General features: G+C 42.1%; 1 protein-coding gene across 2 annotated transcripts in view; it reads right to left on the bottom strand.

Annotated features, from left to right (window-relative positions):
• Positions 1–13727, bottom strand: part of TTLL1 (tubulin tyrosine ligase like 1) — a 932005-nt gene extending 918278 nt beyond the window's left edge. The window contains exon 1 of one of the 2 annotated variants that reach the window (XM_044087529.1): positions 13517–13727. In XM_044087529.1, coding sequence (XP_043943464.1) covers positions 13517–13629 — 113 coding nt within the window. In that variant the 5' untranslated portion in view covers positions 13630–13727. Of the gene's footprint in view, positions 1–12607; positions 12787–13516 lie in introns of those variants that run through there. The other variant, XM_044087530.1, reaches the window with a different exon arrangement.
• Between the last annotated feature and the right edge of the window lie 258 nt (positions 13728–13985).

Genomic DNA, 13985 nt, shown 5'->3' with positions numbered 1-13985 from the left:
CACACACACACACACACACACAATATTCTGCAAAGACCAACTCTGTAGAAATCAAAATCAAATGTAAATACATGTCATCCCAGGCTGACAGATATTGCATCCCCTTTAAATGACACCAGAAGCTAATCCAACTGTTGAAGTGAATATTTTTTTTCTTTGTAAAAACATCAGAAGACCAAAAAAAGGGAGGCCCCAAGGCAGTGAGAGTGGAGATTGATATACTAGTCACACTGGATGTAGTGTCATTTGTTCACCCATACATTCCTTAACTTGGATGGGGTTAGTATGGTGAAAAGTTGTTTGATTAGACATGGTAAACTTTCAGCAAAACAGATACATGTTACTGGAATTAGTTTCCAGAACACTTAACATCTTCATAATTTAAGGACACACATGTTTGACTAGTAGCTTAGGAGGTGGCCATGGGCACTAAGCTGTGCCAATTCCTATGCAAACTTGGCGATGGTGGAATGAGAATAACAATACATTTTGGGTGTAAGAGATTCTCATGTAAAAGTTTTGTCAACAGTTTGTCGATGATCTCTTTACTGCATGGGAGGGAGCAGAAAGAGATCTTCTAGAATTCTTCTATTTGAATGGGGCTAGCAGTTTTTTGCAGTTCACTATGAATAGATCCACTGAGTATGTTGACTTCCTGTGTAACTTGGTAGATAAATGATCCCCTTTCCTAAAGACAGTAACATCTAGGAAGAAGTGCTTTTGCCCAACATTCTTACACACAGATAGTATGCATCCCCAGCAGATCTTCAAACATATCGTGAAAGAACAGGCCATGAGGTTATCTAGATTGTCATGTGAGGAGTCAGATTATGTATGTAGCTTAGAGAGACTGCGTAATGAGTTCAAGGAAAGAGGGCACAATGATGAGGAAATAAGCCAAGCTTATTTACAACTAACTCAGCAAAGAATATGACATGCCAGACCTTATTTTTCCGATAATGACAGAACTAAGACAAGTAGGTTGCAGGTGAACACACAGATCCCCCCTGGTTTTATCCTTTACTCAGGATGTAGGTAGGGTCAAGGAAATCATTCGGAATAACTGGCACATCCTATTGGTAGTTGAGAGGCCCTCTGAATTAGTTGGACCACAACCCAAGTTTGTCTACAAGAACAAAAGAAACTTGAAACAACACCTTGGTTAACCTAGAAATCCATCATTATTGGTTGGGATGATGCCTGGTATCATAAATGTGGGGCCTGTGCTTATTGTGATTATGTAGATGAGTCCAACTATTTAAGCATCCAGGGTCAGGACATTTATGGTAACTGAGGGCTACAGCTAATTGCAATACTAGGAACGTCGTCTACGTGGCACATTGTGTTATCCGTTTCAAATTCTATGTGGGAAAGACTAACCGTCGCCTTAGGGAACAGGTGAGGAATAATCTTTACTGCACTAGGAGAGGATATGATTACAATGCCTTAGCCAAACATACCTTATCTGAGGGTGAACAACATGTGTTCTTTTTCCAAGTTCTGTACGTCCAAACACAGAGCATTTGGCTGGGAGATATAGTTAATAAGACTGAAACAGTTGAGCTTCAATGAATTTTAAGGTTAGGGGCACATAGGGTACATGGGATGAATGACCTTGCCCCACTTAAACCTGTATTAAAGTCCAGAAAATTAAAATGAGTTACATATGTGATGTTTCTTTAAATTGGTGCTTGTAATGTATTTGGTATTTTTGGAGGGCTTTTCAACAAATGTGATTGGTTTGATTTATATGTAATATTATATTTAAAGTTGCTTTCTACATAGTTGTTTTTATGTTTGAAGAAGCAATGTTGACCATTACGAAACAACTTACACTGTTTTAATAAACTATTCTTGGATTTATTTGGAGACGTGTATACCTTCTGTTCCACCTGGGTTTTGCTAATTTTTTCTTTGTATTGAGGTATCATCCTAGGCAAAGGTAAAATGCTGCTTAAGGCTAGGGGCGTACCAGCCTGAGATGCATAATCGGAGTGCTCAGTCATGTCTTTCTTCATATAGTCCAGTGAGGTATGTCTCAAACCGTTCACACCAACATGGACTATGACGGAGTCATAACAGTGCATGTTGAGGGACTTGAGTGCATGTGTGATGTGACAGATCCTGGCACCTGACAGACAGCTGACCTTGACTTTTTCCTTATCCAAACTGGTGAGAGGGACATCTGTGTGTCTCACAACTGAGTCGCCTATGACTAAGATGTTTGTTTTTGTGTTATGACTCAGGGGCTTGACTTGTGAGACACTGGTGTGTGATGTATTATGTTCTGCAGAAGTGTTTTACGTGAATCGTGCTTGTGTTTGGGAGGTCTCTGATGTTAAGGTAAGCTTCTGGTAAGGACCTCTGCATATGTAGGTTTATGTGTTGTTGGTATGGTAAGTGCAGGAGGTGAGGTGTGCATGCCAGCAACCTGCTTAGTATCAGATGAACTGACTGTTGAACAAGAGAGTCTGGATTCTAGGTTCTTGACATAGATGCATCTCATATGTAATGAATTTGTGTGGACTAGAAGAAGCGGGTTGCCCTGTGTACATGAGGCAATTGCTACATTGCCTCGTGATGCCCATATCGACCAAGCTGGCTAGAGAAACTTTGGGAAATTGTCTGTCCATAATGCTAGGTATGCTGATGTGGTCAAAAACAGGGAGAGGACAGGAAGGACCAGGTAAAGTAGAGGACATGAGAAGTGGACAAAATATACAAAGGGCTAGTGGGTTGGATCTGTGTTGTTACCACAGGAGCTTCACTGAATGTATCACCTGTCAGTAAGGGACAATCAAGAGAACTCACAGATGGAGCATCAGCAAAGTATTAAAGGAAAATGCGCAGGCAAAAGTGTTTGCATCTAGAATTGTCAATGGTGCCTACCGCTGCTCAGCGGTGCACAATAAGCAAACAGGTGTAAATGTGGTGCTGATGTAGTAAACGAGAGCAAACTGATTTAAACAAATTAACCAATAAAAAACTCCAAACTGAGCCCTGTTCCAGCAGTTATGAGTTCTACCTGCACACTCCTGCCAATAGGGTGCAGGGGAACCCTCTCCAACAAAAGAAGGCCTGGTTTAGTACTCAAGTTATACAAACAGAACTAGATTCAGCAGGTATGGATCTAGTCTATGCAACAGCAAAGTGCAACAATTTCAGAAAAGAAAAACAATTCAGATAAGCAGTGATAGGGTAAAAATGCAGTTCAAAAAGTGCAATATACAGTGAAAATTTGTACTTCAGTTTTGCAGAGATCAGCAACTTCTGGCTATCGTCAGAACCAACAGTACAACAGGGCCATACAAGACCTCTTGCTTTTTGAAATGGCTGCTCACAAACTGCAATCCAGATAACGGTTATCTAGCCTATTCTTTCAGACAAGGTCTATGAGAGGAGTGACTGCAATATTCCACAAGCACAAAGAATGTCATTCCTTTTGGTAAAGCTGGTAGGCCATACATGGATAGCCTCTATGTTAGCTGGATCTGCTCAGATTTGGCCACCACATGCACAATGACCAAGATAACATATGCCATTCATATCAGAAGTCAGTTTGACATAATGGTCAACCCAGCCCCTTTTAAATCTACTCGGCACCTCTCTGACATTGCATACACTTCTGCCAGGACTGACTAAAAACTGTAATACCGACTACATAATTATAGGTTCATAGGTACTACATAATTATAGGTTCATAGGTAGGTACTAGGCTATCGGCCCAAGGGCCTAAGTAAGCCTACCCAACAAGGTTCCCTGGCTTACGCCACCCAAGAAAGTTATTTTCCTGTGCCCCTGTTAAACAGAGCCACAGAAGTGATCCCCGGGGTGTATTTCCTATTTCCCATCCACAGATTTTTCTTGAAGAGTGCTAATGAGGAACTTTGCTTGACATAGATGGGTAGCTTGTTCCACAGTATGGGAAGTCTCTGGGACAGGAATCTATCCCTCCAGCGTGTCCTGTTTATTGTGGTAACAAGGTTTAGGTACCTACAGCGTGTAGCTTGGAGAGATTGGGATTTCTTTAGGTGTAGCATGTCCAATAGCTCTGGGTTTGACATAGCTTTATATATGTTAGGCAGAGATCACCTCAGAGTAGGCAATATGCTACGGAGTAAAGCTGGAGCTTTTTGAGACAGTCAGTGTAGGGCATCTGTTTGAGGCCAGTAATCCTCTTTGTGAGGTACTTCTGTGGCCTTTCCAGCTGCTGCAGATGTCTTGTGAGGTACATTCCAAAAGGGTCATTGTACTCTATAATGGGTCTAATGTGTGTCGAGTAGAGGGGAACAATGACCTCTTTTTTCCTAGATGAGAACCCTTTTGTGATTAGGTGTGCCACGTAGAAGGATTTCCTGACTACTGTGGCAATGTGACTATCAAAGGAGAGACAACTGTCCACCTGGGTCACCAGGTCTCTTATCACACATTCGGCGTTAAGTAGACTGCCGCCTATGTGGTAGTTCATGGGTACAGAGTTTTTACCAAAGGGGATGACAATGCACTTTTTGGCATTGAGCTTGAGGCCATGGCTCTGACACCAGACATCTGTCTCAATTGAGGCCTTTCTTGTGAAGTAGGGATTTATACCTAGTTTAGTGAGTTTAGCTATAATTCCAGAATGGGGGATGGTGTTGAAAGCCTTGGCGAGGTCAAGATAGGCTGTGTGAACCACCTTACCCTCATCTACAGCTTTGGTGACTGCCTCAAAGAATTCAATCAGGTTCAGGAGGCATGATCTGTCTTTCACAAACCTGAACTGGGTGGGGTCCAGAGTTTGGAGGTTATCAATGTCTTTGTTTATGAGTTCCATGATGATACGTTCCATGGCCTTACAGATCAGGCTAATAGGGCGATAGTTGCCAGGATCAGTGGTGGCACCCCTTTGTGGTGTGGGATAACTGTTGCTGTGTGCCATTCAGTGGGCACAAAGCCTGATGTGAGACTATGATTGAACATGGTGCTTAGGAGGGGAGCCAGTTCGTTCTGAAGTTTGTGTAAAACGCAGCCTGGGATGTTGTCACGTCCCATGGATGCTGTATTTTTGGCTTTAGAGAGTGTAGCTTTGACCTGCGTAGCTGTGATTACAGGGACTCTACATTCTTCCTGTATAGATATGGGCCTTTAGGGGGTGACAGGGGGGTAAAGTTAGCACTGAACCTATCTGCCAGGGCATTGTCCAATATCAGTTGGTTCTGTCATTTGCATGCCGTGGTGCTGTAACTCATAGCAGATCTGGGTGTTGCCATTGAAATTCTTGACATAGCTATAGAATGCTTTGTGGTTGTCCCTAGAATCAGTGGCAATTTTGTTTTCATAGCTAGCTTTGGAGGATCTAATAAGGGATCTCAGCTTCTTACTGGAGGCTGACCAGGGAACTCCTCCACTCATGGGATTTTACTCTCTTTTGCAACAGTTTCTTCCTTCTGTTGTAGAGTTTGTTTATGGCAGGGGACCACCAGACTGGCTTCCTTTATTTGGAAGATAGCATCTTGGTTCTGTTTGGGATAGCATGATCCATGCACTCGTGTAAGTGCTTAGAGTGCATTTGTGTAGGATTCAGCAGTCATAACTGTATTGTCCATCTGCATGGGTGTCATGAAGTTCGCCACTTCTGTCTTAAGAAGCATGAAGTTGGCTTTGGAGAATTATTTTACCGTGATTTCCTTAATGAGGGGTGGGGGCGGGATGTGGATATCTAGGGCGATTAGCTTATGGTCGGATCTGACCAACGAGGAGTTGACTTCAGGTATGGAACACCGGTCACATGTTGGTAATGACTAGGTCTAGGATATTGTTGTCCCTGGTAGTGGCGTGGATAAGTTGATCCAGGGCACTGGAATTTATGAATTCCAGAAAGCGTTGAGCGAAAGAGTTGGGTACAGGAGTAGTTTTCCCAGTTAATGGTGGGGTAGTTGAAATCGCCCATTATTAGGGTGTTTGGTTGAACCCTAATATTTTCCAGTATATCAAGAAAAGAGGAGTGGGAATCCTGGGGCATGGTGGGGGATCTGTAGCAACTACAATTTGGATTGCAGTTTTGCCCAGAGTTAGTTGCACTTGGATAACCTCGGATGCATTATGCTGAGCAACTAGCCTGGAGGTGTGGATATCCTTAATGAATATGGACACACCTCCGCCTTTGGTGTTCCAGTCCAGGTTAGGTGGCCAAACAGTGTGGTATGAGTTATAGCCTGGTAATGCAGGTTTGATCTCTGGAGCCTTGAACCAGGTCTCAGTCACTGCACAGATATCGATGTTTTCCATTTTAAGGAGTGCATTTTGAGATTTAGACTTCTAGCATCGAGTAGCATTACCCTCAGTTTTTGCTTGCCTGTTCCTGTTACAGTGGTGAATTTGTCATTTGAACTTTGCCTAAAAAAGGCACTATAGGGGCAGCAAGAGCCTTAGCCAGTATCCGGAATCCCAGGGGTGACAGGTGCAGGTCATCTCTGGCAAAGCATCATGGTCTGTCGACCATGTCACCCCAGACAGACAGATATGGAATCCCCTTAGAATGACAACAGAAGCATAGCCAATTGCTAAAGTCAATCATTTTGTCCTTGTATTGCGGTATCATTCTGGGCGATGGCAGGATGCCACTCAGGGCTAGGGTCATATCTGCCTGAGCTACAAGATCGGAGAGCTCTTCCATGTCTCTTTTCATGTAGTCCAGGGAGGTACGTCTCGGGTCATTCACACCAACAATGACAGAGTCATATTTGTACTTGTTGTAGAGTGACCCGAGTGCATGGGTTATATGGTGGATCCTGGCACCCGACAGGCAGCTGACAGTAACCTTCTCCTTGTTTAGCCTGGTGAGTGGGACATCAGTGTGTCTGACTATAGAGTCACCTATGACTATTGCGTTGGGTACGTTGTTTTGCCTTATGGGCTGTGGTTGAGTGGCACACTGAGTCTGTGGGCTATGTGTCGTTTGGGTTGTGTTGGGGAGGTGGAGGTTGCTTGTGTTTCTGCTTTGGAGGTCTCTGTTGCTTGAGCAGATTATTACTGAGAGCCTCCGTGAATGTTTTTGTATTTCTGTGTGTGGATTTTGGTGGTGTAGGTTTAGTGGGACTATGGGATGAGTGTGGTGTGGTGCAAGTGTTTACCTTCTCCTCTTGACTGTCAAGTTCAGTCTTGGTTGGAGAGAGATTTACCTCCAGTTTGGCTAGATAAGTGCATCTCTCACAGGTTGTGGTGTTGGGTGGTAGGTAGAGAGGGTTGTCTGTGTACATGGGGCAATTGCTACATTGCCCCAAGATACCCAGATTCATCAGACAGACAGGAGAGAACACTGGGAGCTGACCCTTGGACATGCCTGAATAAAAAAATACTTTCCTCTAGACAAGAGAGGAAAGTGAGTATAACAGCTGTTTTTCTCTAAGCAAGTGAGGAAAGTAAGTACAAAAACTGTTTTCCTCTAGGTAAAGAGGAAGGTTGAGTGCTATAGTAATTTGTAGCTTATTTAGTGCTAACAACAAGTTTTGAACAAGTGCTGAGCATGAATAAGCAAATTCAAGTGCTAAAACTAAGAATCTGTACCTGGATCTTGTGGTAAATAAGCTAGAAGGCTTCCCTCCAGCACAGCAAGGGTTGGGGGGGGGGGCTCAGTAGCTTACAAGCAATCCTGGATACAGCAAATCTGTATGTGGACTAGACTAGTTACAGAAAAGAGTGGGAAACAAGTGGAAATGCGGGCTTTTAAACCAGAAGGTTGAAAGAGCTGGAAAAACTGCCCAAACTGCCAATAAACTACAGTTTCTGGGCCAGAAACCACTCTTGTGGTAAATAGGCTACCTAGTGCTTACCACTCCCACTAATAAGCTAGAAGGCTTCCCTCCAACACAGAAAGGCTTTGGGGGCTCAGAAGCTTACAAGCTGTCCTGGATACAACAAATCTGTATCTGGACTAGACTAGTTACACAAAAGGTGGGAAACAATGCAAACGCAGGCTTTTAAACTAGAAAGTTGAAAGAGATGGAAAAACTGCCCAAACGGCCAATAAACTACAATTTCTGGGCCAGAAACCACTCTTGTGGTAGACAGGCTACCTAGTGCTTACCACTCCCACTAATAAGCTAGAAGGCTTCTCTCCAACACAGAAAGGCTTTGGGGGCTCAGAAGCTTACAAGCTGTCCTGGATACAACAAATCTGGACTAGACTAGTTACACAAAAGGTGGGAAACAATGCAAACGCAGGCTTTTAAACTAGAAAGTTGAAAGAGATGGAAAAACTGCCCAAACGGCCAATAAACTACAATTTCTGGGCCAGAAACCACTCTTGTGGTAGACAGGCTACCTAGTGCTTACCACTCCCACTAATAAGCTAGAAGGCTTCCCTCCAACACAGAAAGGCTTTGGGCGCTCAGAAACTTACAAACAGTCCTGGTTACAGCAAATCTGTATCTGGACTAGACTAGTTACAGGAAAGGCAGGAAACAAGCTTAGAAATTTTTTTTTTGGAAAGTGGAAAAGGAGAAAGAAGAAACAGAAGATAATTCAAAATTAAGGACCTAAGTGGCTTGCTCTTCACAAATGTTCTCTCTGTATTAGGTAGAGTGCGAGCTAGTGACACTAGACTGGAATATAGCTGGGATAGAGCTGAACAGATGGGATGGGTAGGAGTGTCTGAAGTCAAAATATGATCTCACTGTACTTGGTTGCGTGAGCAAATGAGACAGACCCAGGAGGAGCGTTCAAACACAAAATTTACAGGAGGGGCGGGCAATTCCAAAGCCACCAATATTAATACCAAAACAAGAACAGGGAGGGTGAGCGGAAACTAACTGCAGAGACAGAGAGAGACCACAGTATTCTATGAAACAATTAAATAGAAAAATAAATAACTACATTGAGACACAGACACAATATTCAATGAAACAATTAAATAGACAGAAAAATGAAATGCAGTACAATCTTTTACTGCAAGTTTGTACTTAACTCAGCTAGTAATGCAGTTGATTGTAGGTATGTAGCAGAAGCCAAACAAATGAGCTCCTGCTAGAGAGCATTCTACTGGTGTCTGAAAAAGTTACTGGTGCATCTTTCATCCCAAAGGTCATTCTGGGGAATTTAAACAACCCAAACCTGCTGATCTCCCCTTGGTCATGCTGTCAACAATACTTAAGAGTCAGTAATGGCCAGATACCTAACCCACACCCAGCTGCTCTAATGTTACATCAGTGATGGCCATGGAGTGTGCATCTTTTACATGACTATTTAGTTTCATATAATCTACACAAACCCCAGTGGCTCCCATCCTTGTTGGCACCAACACTGAGGCCTGAAAACTTAACAGATTTGAAGAATTCTCCCAAAACTGACATCTACTGCAGTTCGGCCCATGTTGTTAACTTGGCTTGCTAAAGAATCCTAAAAGAAGCCTGTGTGACTGCTGCTGGGTTTATGTGCTGCATGACTACTTTGGTAAACCTTATCTTAACAATGAACATATTCTCATATTTTTGAAGTACTGCTCAGATTTCATCAAACTGCATACAGACAGATACTGTGAAATTATTACATCACTTACTGAGGCAAGAGGCCAACACTCACAACTGAGATCTACTACTAGATCCCACTCTTAACTCCACTTGTAATCTATTATAGACACGATGTGCAAGTGTCTCTCTACCATGGTAGACCTTCCTCATAATAACAAGGCAGAGTTTGAGTTTCTGCCTCCAGCTTAGCAACTCTACTAAATGACTGACATCACTTGCCTTTCTCACAACAGCGAAAGGACCTTCTGATAAATGAGGATTATCATTGGAAAATTTACCCCAAGAAATCCTATAAATGTTGCCCTTTAGAAGCCTGATCTCACATTTCACTGGAGTCAGATTGAGTTGACTGTACTTTCCAAGTTCCCCTCTGAGCCTTCTTCTTTTGAGAGGTGATAATCACAAGCACCTACATTAAGTCCCATGGAAGAAAGAAAAATAATTTCTCAAAAGATTTGCTGTATCAGTCACTAACAGTACTGCAAATAAGTAGTGTACGCTACTGCAGCTCTTCTACTACCTCTCTCAGCTGGAGGTTCCCTTCATCCACAGTAAACTTCTTAACACCCCTCCTCCCCACATTTTTTCTGGTAAACGGAGACAAAGTACTCACACATTACTGCTTTTTGTCAGTGTATTCTAGAGTTCTCTGTCTCAGATTCAAGCAAAGGAAAATCAAGACTACACATCCTTTTGCTAAAACACCTGAAGGATGCATGGCCTTTAATTCCATCTAGCAATCTTCTTTCTACTGCCGATTTTACACCTTGACTGCATTCTTTGCTGTCTTTTTTGCTTCAGTATACTTGTTTTCTAGCAATGCCCCACATTCTTTACTAAGCCCCCTTCTTCACTCTGAATGTACTGGCTATCGTCCTCCTAAACCATAATCATTGAAATCCAATACTTGAGCACCTGATTCAGGATAAGCAGTACAGATTCCATCCTGGTCATGGAAGTATGGATTGATTCATTGTCCCTGAAAGATGTTGCAGAGATCGTAAGAGCTTCACAATAATGTCTACATGTGTTTTATAAACATGGAGAATGTATACAAATGTGTACTCGGGATATCTTGTGGAAAGCATTACAACATAATTGTGTCATTTGATTGGGAATTATAATGTTTTATCACACTTCAAATAATCATGTTAATAATCATGTTTATGTACAAACAGTACTTACAAAATAAATTATACTAAACTAACATAGCAAATGCCAATGCCAATTTTATTGTGGAGGGTTACTCCCACACACCCATTTGCTAAATATAACAAGTCTGAAATGAAACCATTTCAAAGTGCAAGGTAAAGTATTTTTTGTTCTTAAACTTAAACAGCTGTATATCTTACAAACACACCTGTAATATGTTCTCTGCTTCACTACTAGAACCTGATAGCTCAATAAATCAATGCTTTGCATCCAGTATTGCCCCAGTCAATAAAAAGTTGTACAAAAAAATAATCATAGATAATTAGGTTCCCATTTGGTTCCCGTACAAGAGAAGCAAAAATTCTGTGTTCCCAACCTTTAAGTCAAATATACAAAATACTACTTAAGCACAGGACTGTTCCAAGATTACCCCTTGTCTTATCTCCTATTTGTGATCACTTCCTGAACCAAGTATCTCAAGGTATGGAACATATCCAGTTTGGGAACGTGATCTGTTTACAGATGATGATGTCCTCTTAGCTTTCAGTGACTGATCTCCAGACTACACTGGAGCAGTTCAGTGCTGAATGTGAAAGCAGCTGAAAAAGAAATCAGTACCTCTAAATCAGAGGCCATGATTCCTTCACAGCAGAGTGGACTGCATCACTTAAAATATATGTTGCACCACCTTCTTTCACTAAAAACATCTTTCAAAAACTTATTTACCAGTAGTGCACTAGATACTATTATAACAGCATTCTGTATCACATTTCAGTATACATAATTCAAAGCTATTTTTACAGCTGACAGTAGCAAATAAAACAATAAATCATGTGCTATGTACTACTAAAAAGGGGTCCTGAATTTAGTGCCTGCCTTCCAAAACAGACAGCACAACCTAAGTTCACATTACCCATATGGTTACTGTGACAGCTAAACTGTTAGTGTGCAAGGAGGTTAGGGTCCCACTTAGCCCCCAACTACTTAGCCCTAAAAGGAGAGCAGGGATTAAGGGGGGGTTGGAGTACCACTCCTTCCACTTACATATATAATTAATGGAAAAATACAGTTTGCTATTATGGTTGATGGGGATAAGTGCCATTATAAATATCACACAACTGGTATGATGATCCAGTTCTCAAAAGAATTTAGATGGGGCAGAAATGTGTTTAACATTATGCATATCCATACTGATTAACATTTGCAAACAGATTCACAAAGCTTTTAGATTCCCTTGCATAAAGAAGTTTTTACAAATTCAGAACAATTAAACACATTAGTAAAACATTATTGGAGGGCGGCCACGGTGGTGCAGTGGTTAGCATTGCTGCCTCACAGCAAGAGGTTCTCCAGTTCAATCCTCGGCTGGGGTGCCTTCTGTGCGGAGTGTGCATGTCCTCCCTGTGGTCGTGTGTGTTTCCTCCGGGTGCTCCGGTTTCCTCCCACATCCCAAAGACATGCTGCAGGTGGACTGGACACTCTAAATTGGCCCTAGGTGTGAGTGTGTGCACCTTCTGTTGAAGGTTGGGTGCCGGGCTAGCAACTCGACACAGTAAAACTCTGCTGCCAATCATGAGCGGACAGCTGATCCGCTGTGGCAACCCCTAACCGGGAAAAGCCGAAAGAAGAAGTAGTAAAACATTATTGGAATTAAAACCATCCAAAAGTATAAATTTAACAATTTACTTCACTTATTGGGGTTCAAATAGCTACATGCTTTTGGGCAACAGCTCTGTGGCACACAGGAAGGGACTCCAGATGGCAGCCCAGGTGACCTGGGTTCTACTAGCAAGTCCGATACTTGATGAGACGGAAGGCAGCAGCTGACCTCTCAGAAGGAGGGTCATAAGGAAGGACTGCAGTCCTGATAGTGATACAGGGAGTATGCACCCCATATTTACAAACACCAGGGGCATGCACCAAGACATTTTCAACTGTAAAGGCCTTACCTCATTCCCAAATGGGCATACAAGTAAAAAATATTTAAGGCTGCAAGTACTATGCCTGTCTTGGGTCGTCATTGTTTCCGCTCAGGCAATGGTAAAGTTTCAAATGAGATGCAGAGGAGCTAGAAATGTCAGGAGTGACTTCCAACATCCAAGACGCATGAGAGGCACCATTGCACCTAATCGTCTTCTCTATAAGGGCAGAAAATATAAAAATAAAACATGTTTTGGGCATTTACATTAATTGTCTTGGCAGCTCAATTTTTATGTCAAAGTTATTAAAAAACTTTAGATCTGTTGTTCACTTAGAGTGCTTACACATCACATAAAATAAAAAAGTTATTCAAAACTTTTACTGTATTTTGTTAACTTTTTAACGTGCAGCGTAAACCACTTTGTAGAATGAAGCTGGTATGGGTGAGATGCATTTGCTGTGGCAAGTCCAAGGCTACCCTAAGCATCATCATGAATTACCCTTTAAATAAAATACGTACAGAAACATTTCTCGACAGCTAAAGTATGTGGAGATGGTCACCATAGCTCTCAATGATAAATCTCAAAAGAGTCGGGGACGAATCCAGAAATAGTCAGGGACACTTATCAGCCTTAAGCATTAACAATATATATATATTAGAATGCGAATTGATTGATATACATTCACTGAAATAAGTCTAGCACTATTTTACTAATTGATATGCATCACCTTTTCTCCAAAAGTCACCAATTTCAAGAAAGATTAAGACTCTTAATTTAAGAGGGACATAGCTAAAACCTAAGATAAAATTAGGGACAGTCGAGAGGAATACTGCCCACCCTGTAACTAGTAAGCACAAAAGAGCACAGTATTATGTTCCACCCACAGCAGCCTAACAGGTAAACAAACCACAGAGTGAAGAGTATTGTTTTGCCCACCAGTAAAAATTCCAGTCCTCATTCTCAGACACTTGTACCCAGCCTCTTTTCTCGCAATTATTCACGATAACTGACTTCTCAATGTCCGTGACCCATTTTACTTTACCCGCCATCCTTTCGAGATCTACGGGTACCCTCAGCAGGCCAGCTAGCTATTAACAGCCGGTGACCGCAGAGAAGCGCATGCACAGATATCTATTATGCGTTTAGACACTGTCAGCAAGATCACCTGGTAGCGCGTCAAGTTGCTTAGCAACCGTCTCCTAACAAGGTTCGAAGCCCTTTCTAACGAAACTGCTGTTAAGTGTTTCTGTCGTAAAAGGTTGTTGAATCAAGCAGCAACGTGATACGTGACTGCAGCTATTGATCATGTCGTACACGGACAGGTTTCGCCTCTGTTTTTAGTACATGGGGGTGCTAGGATTCTCAGATGTATTGTCTGTAGTATGGTATATAGTAATATGAATTT

This window comes from Protopterus annectens, chromosome 11.part0 (genome assembly GCF_019279795.1).
Source record: "Protopterus annectens isolate FY-2018-M chromosome 11.part0, PAN1.0, whole genome shotgun sequence".
NCBI lineage: Eukaryota > Metazoa > Chordata > Ceratodontiformes > Protopteridae > Protopterus > Protopterus annectens.
Note: the sequence above shows the minus strand (reverse complement) of the source record. Positions and strands in the feature narration are given on the sequence as shown.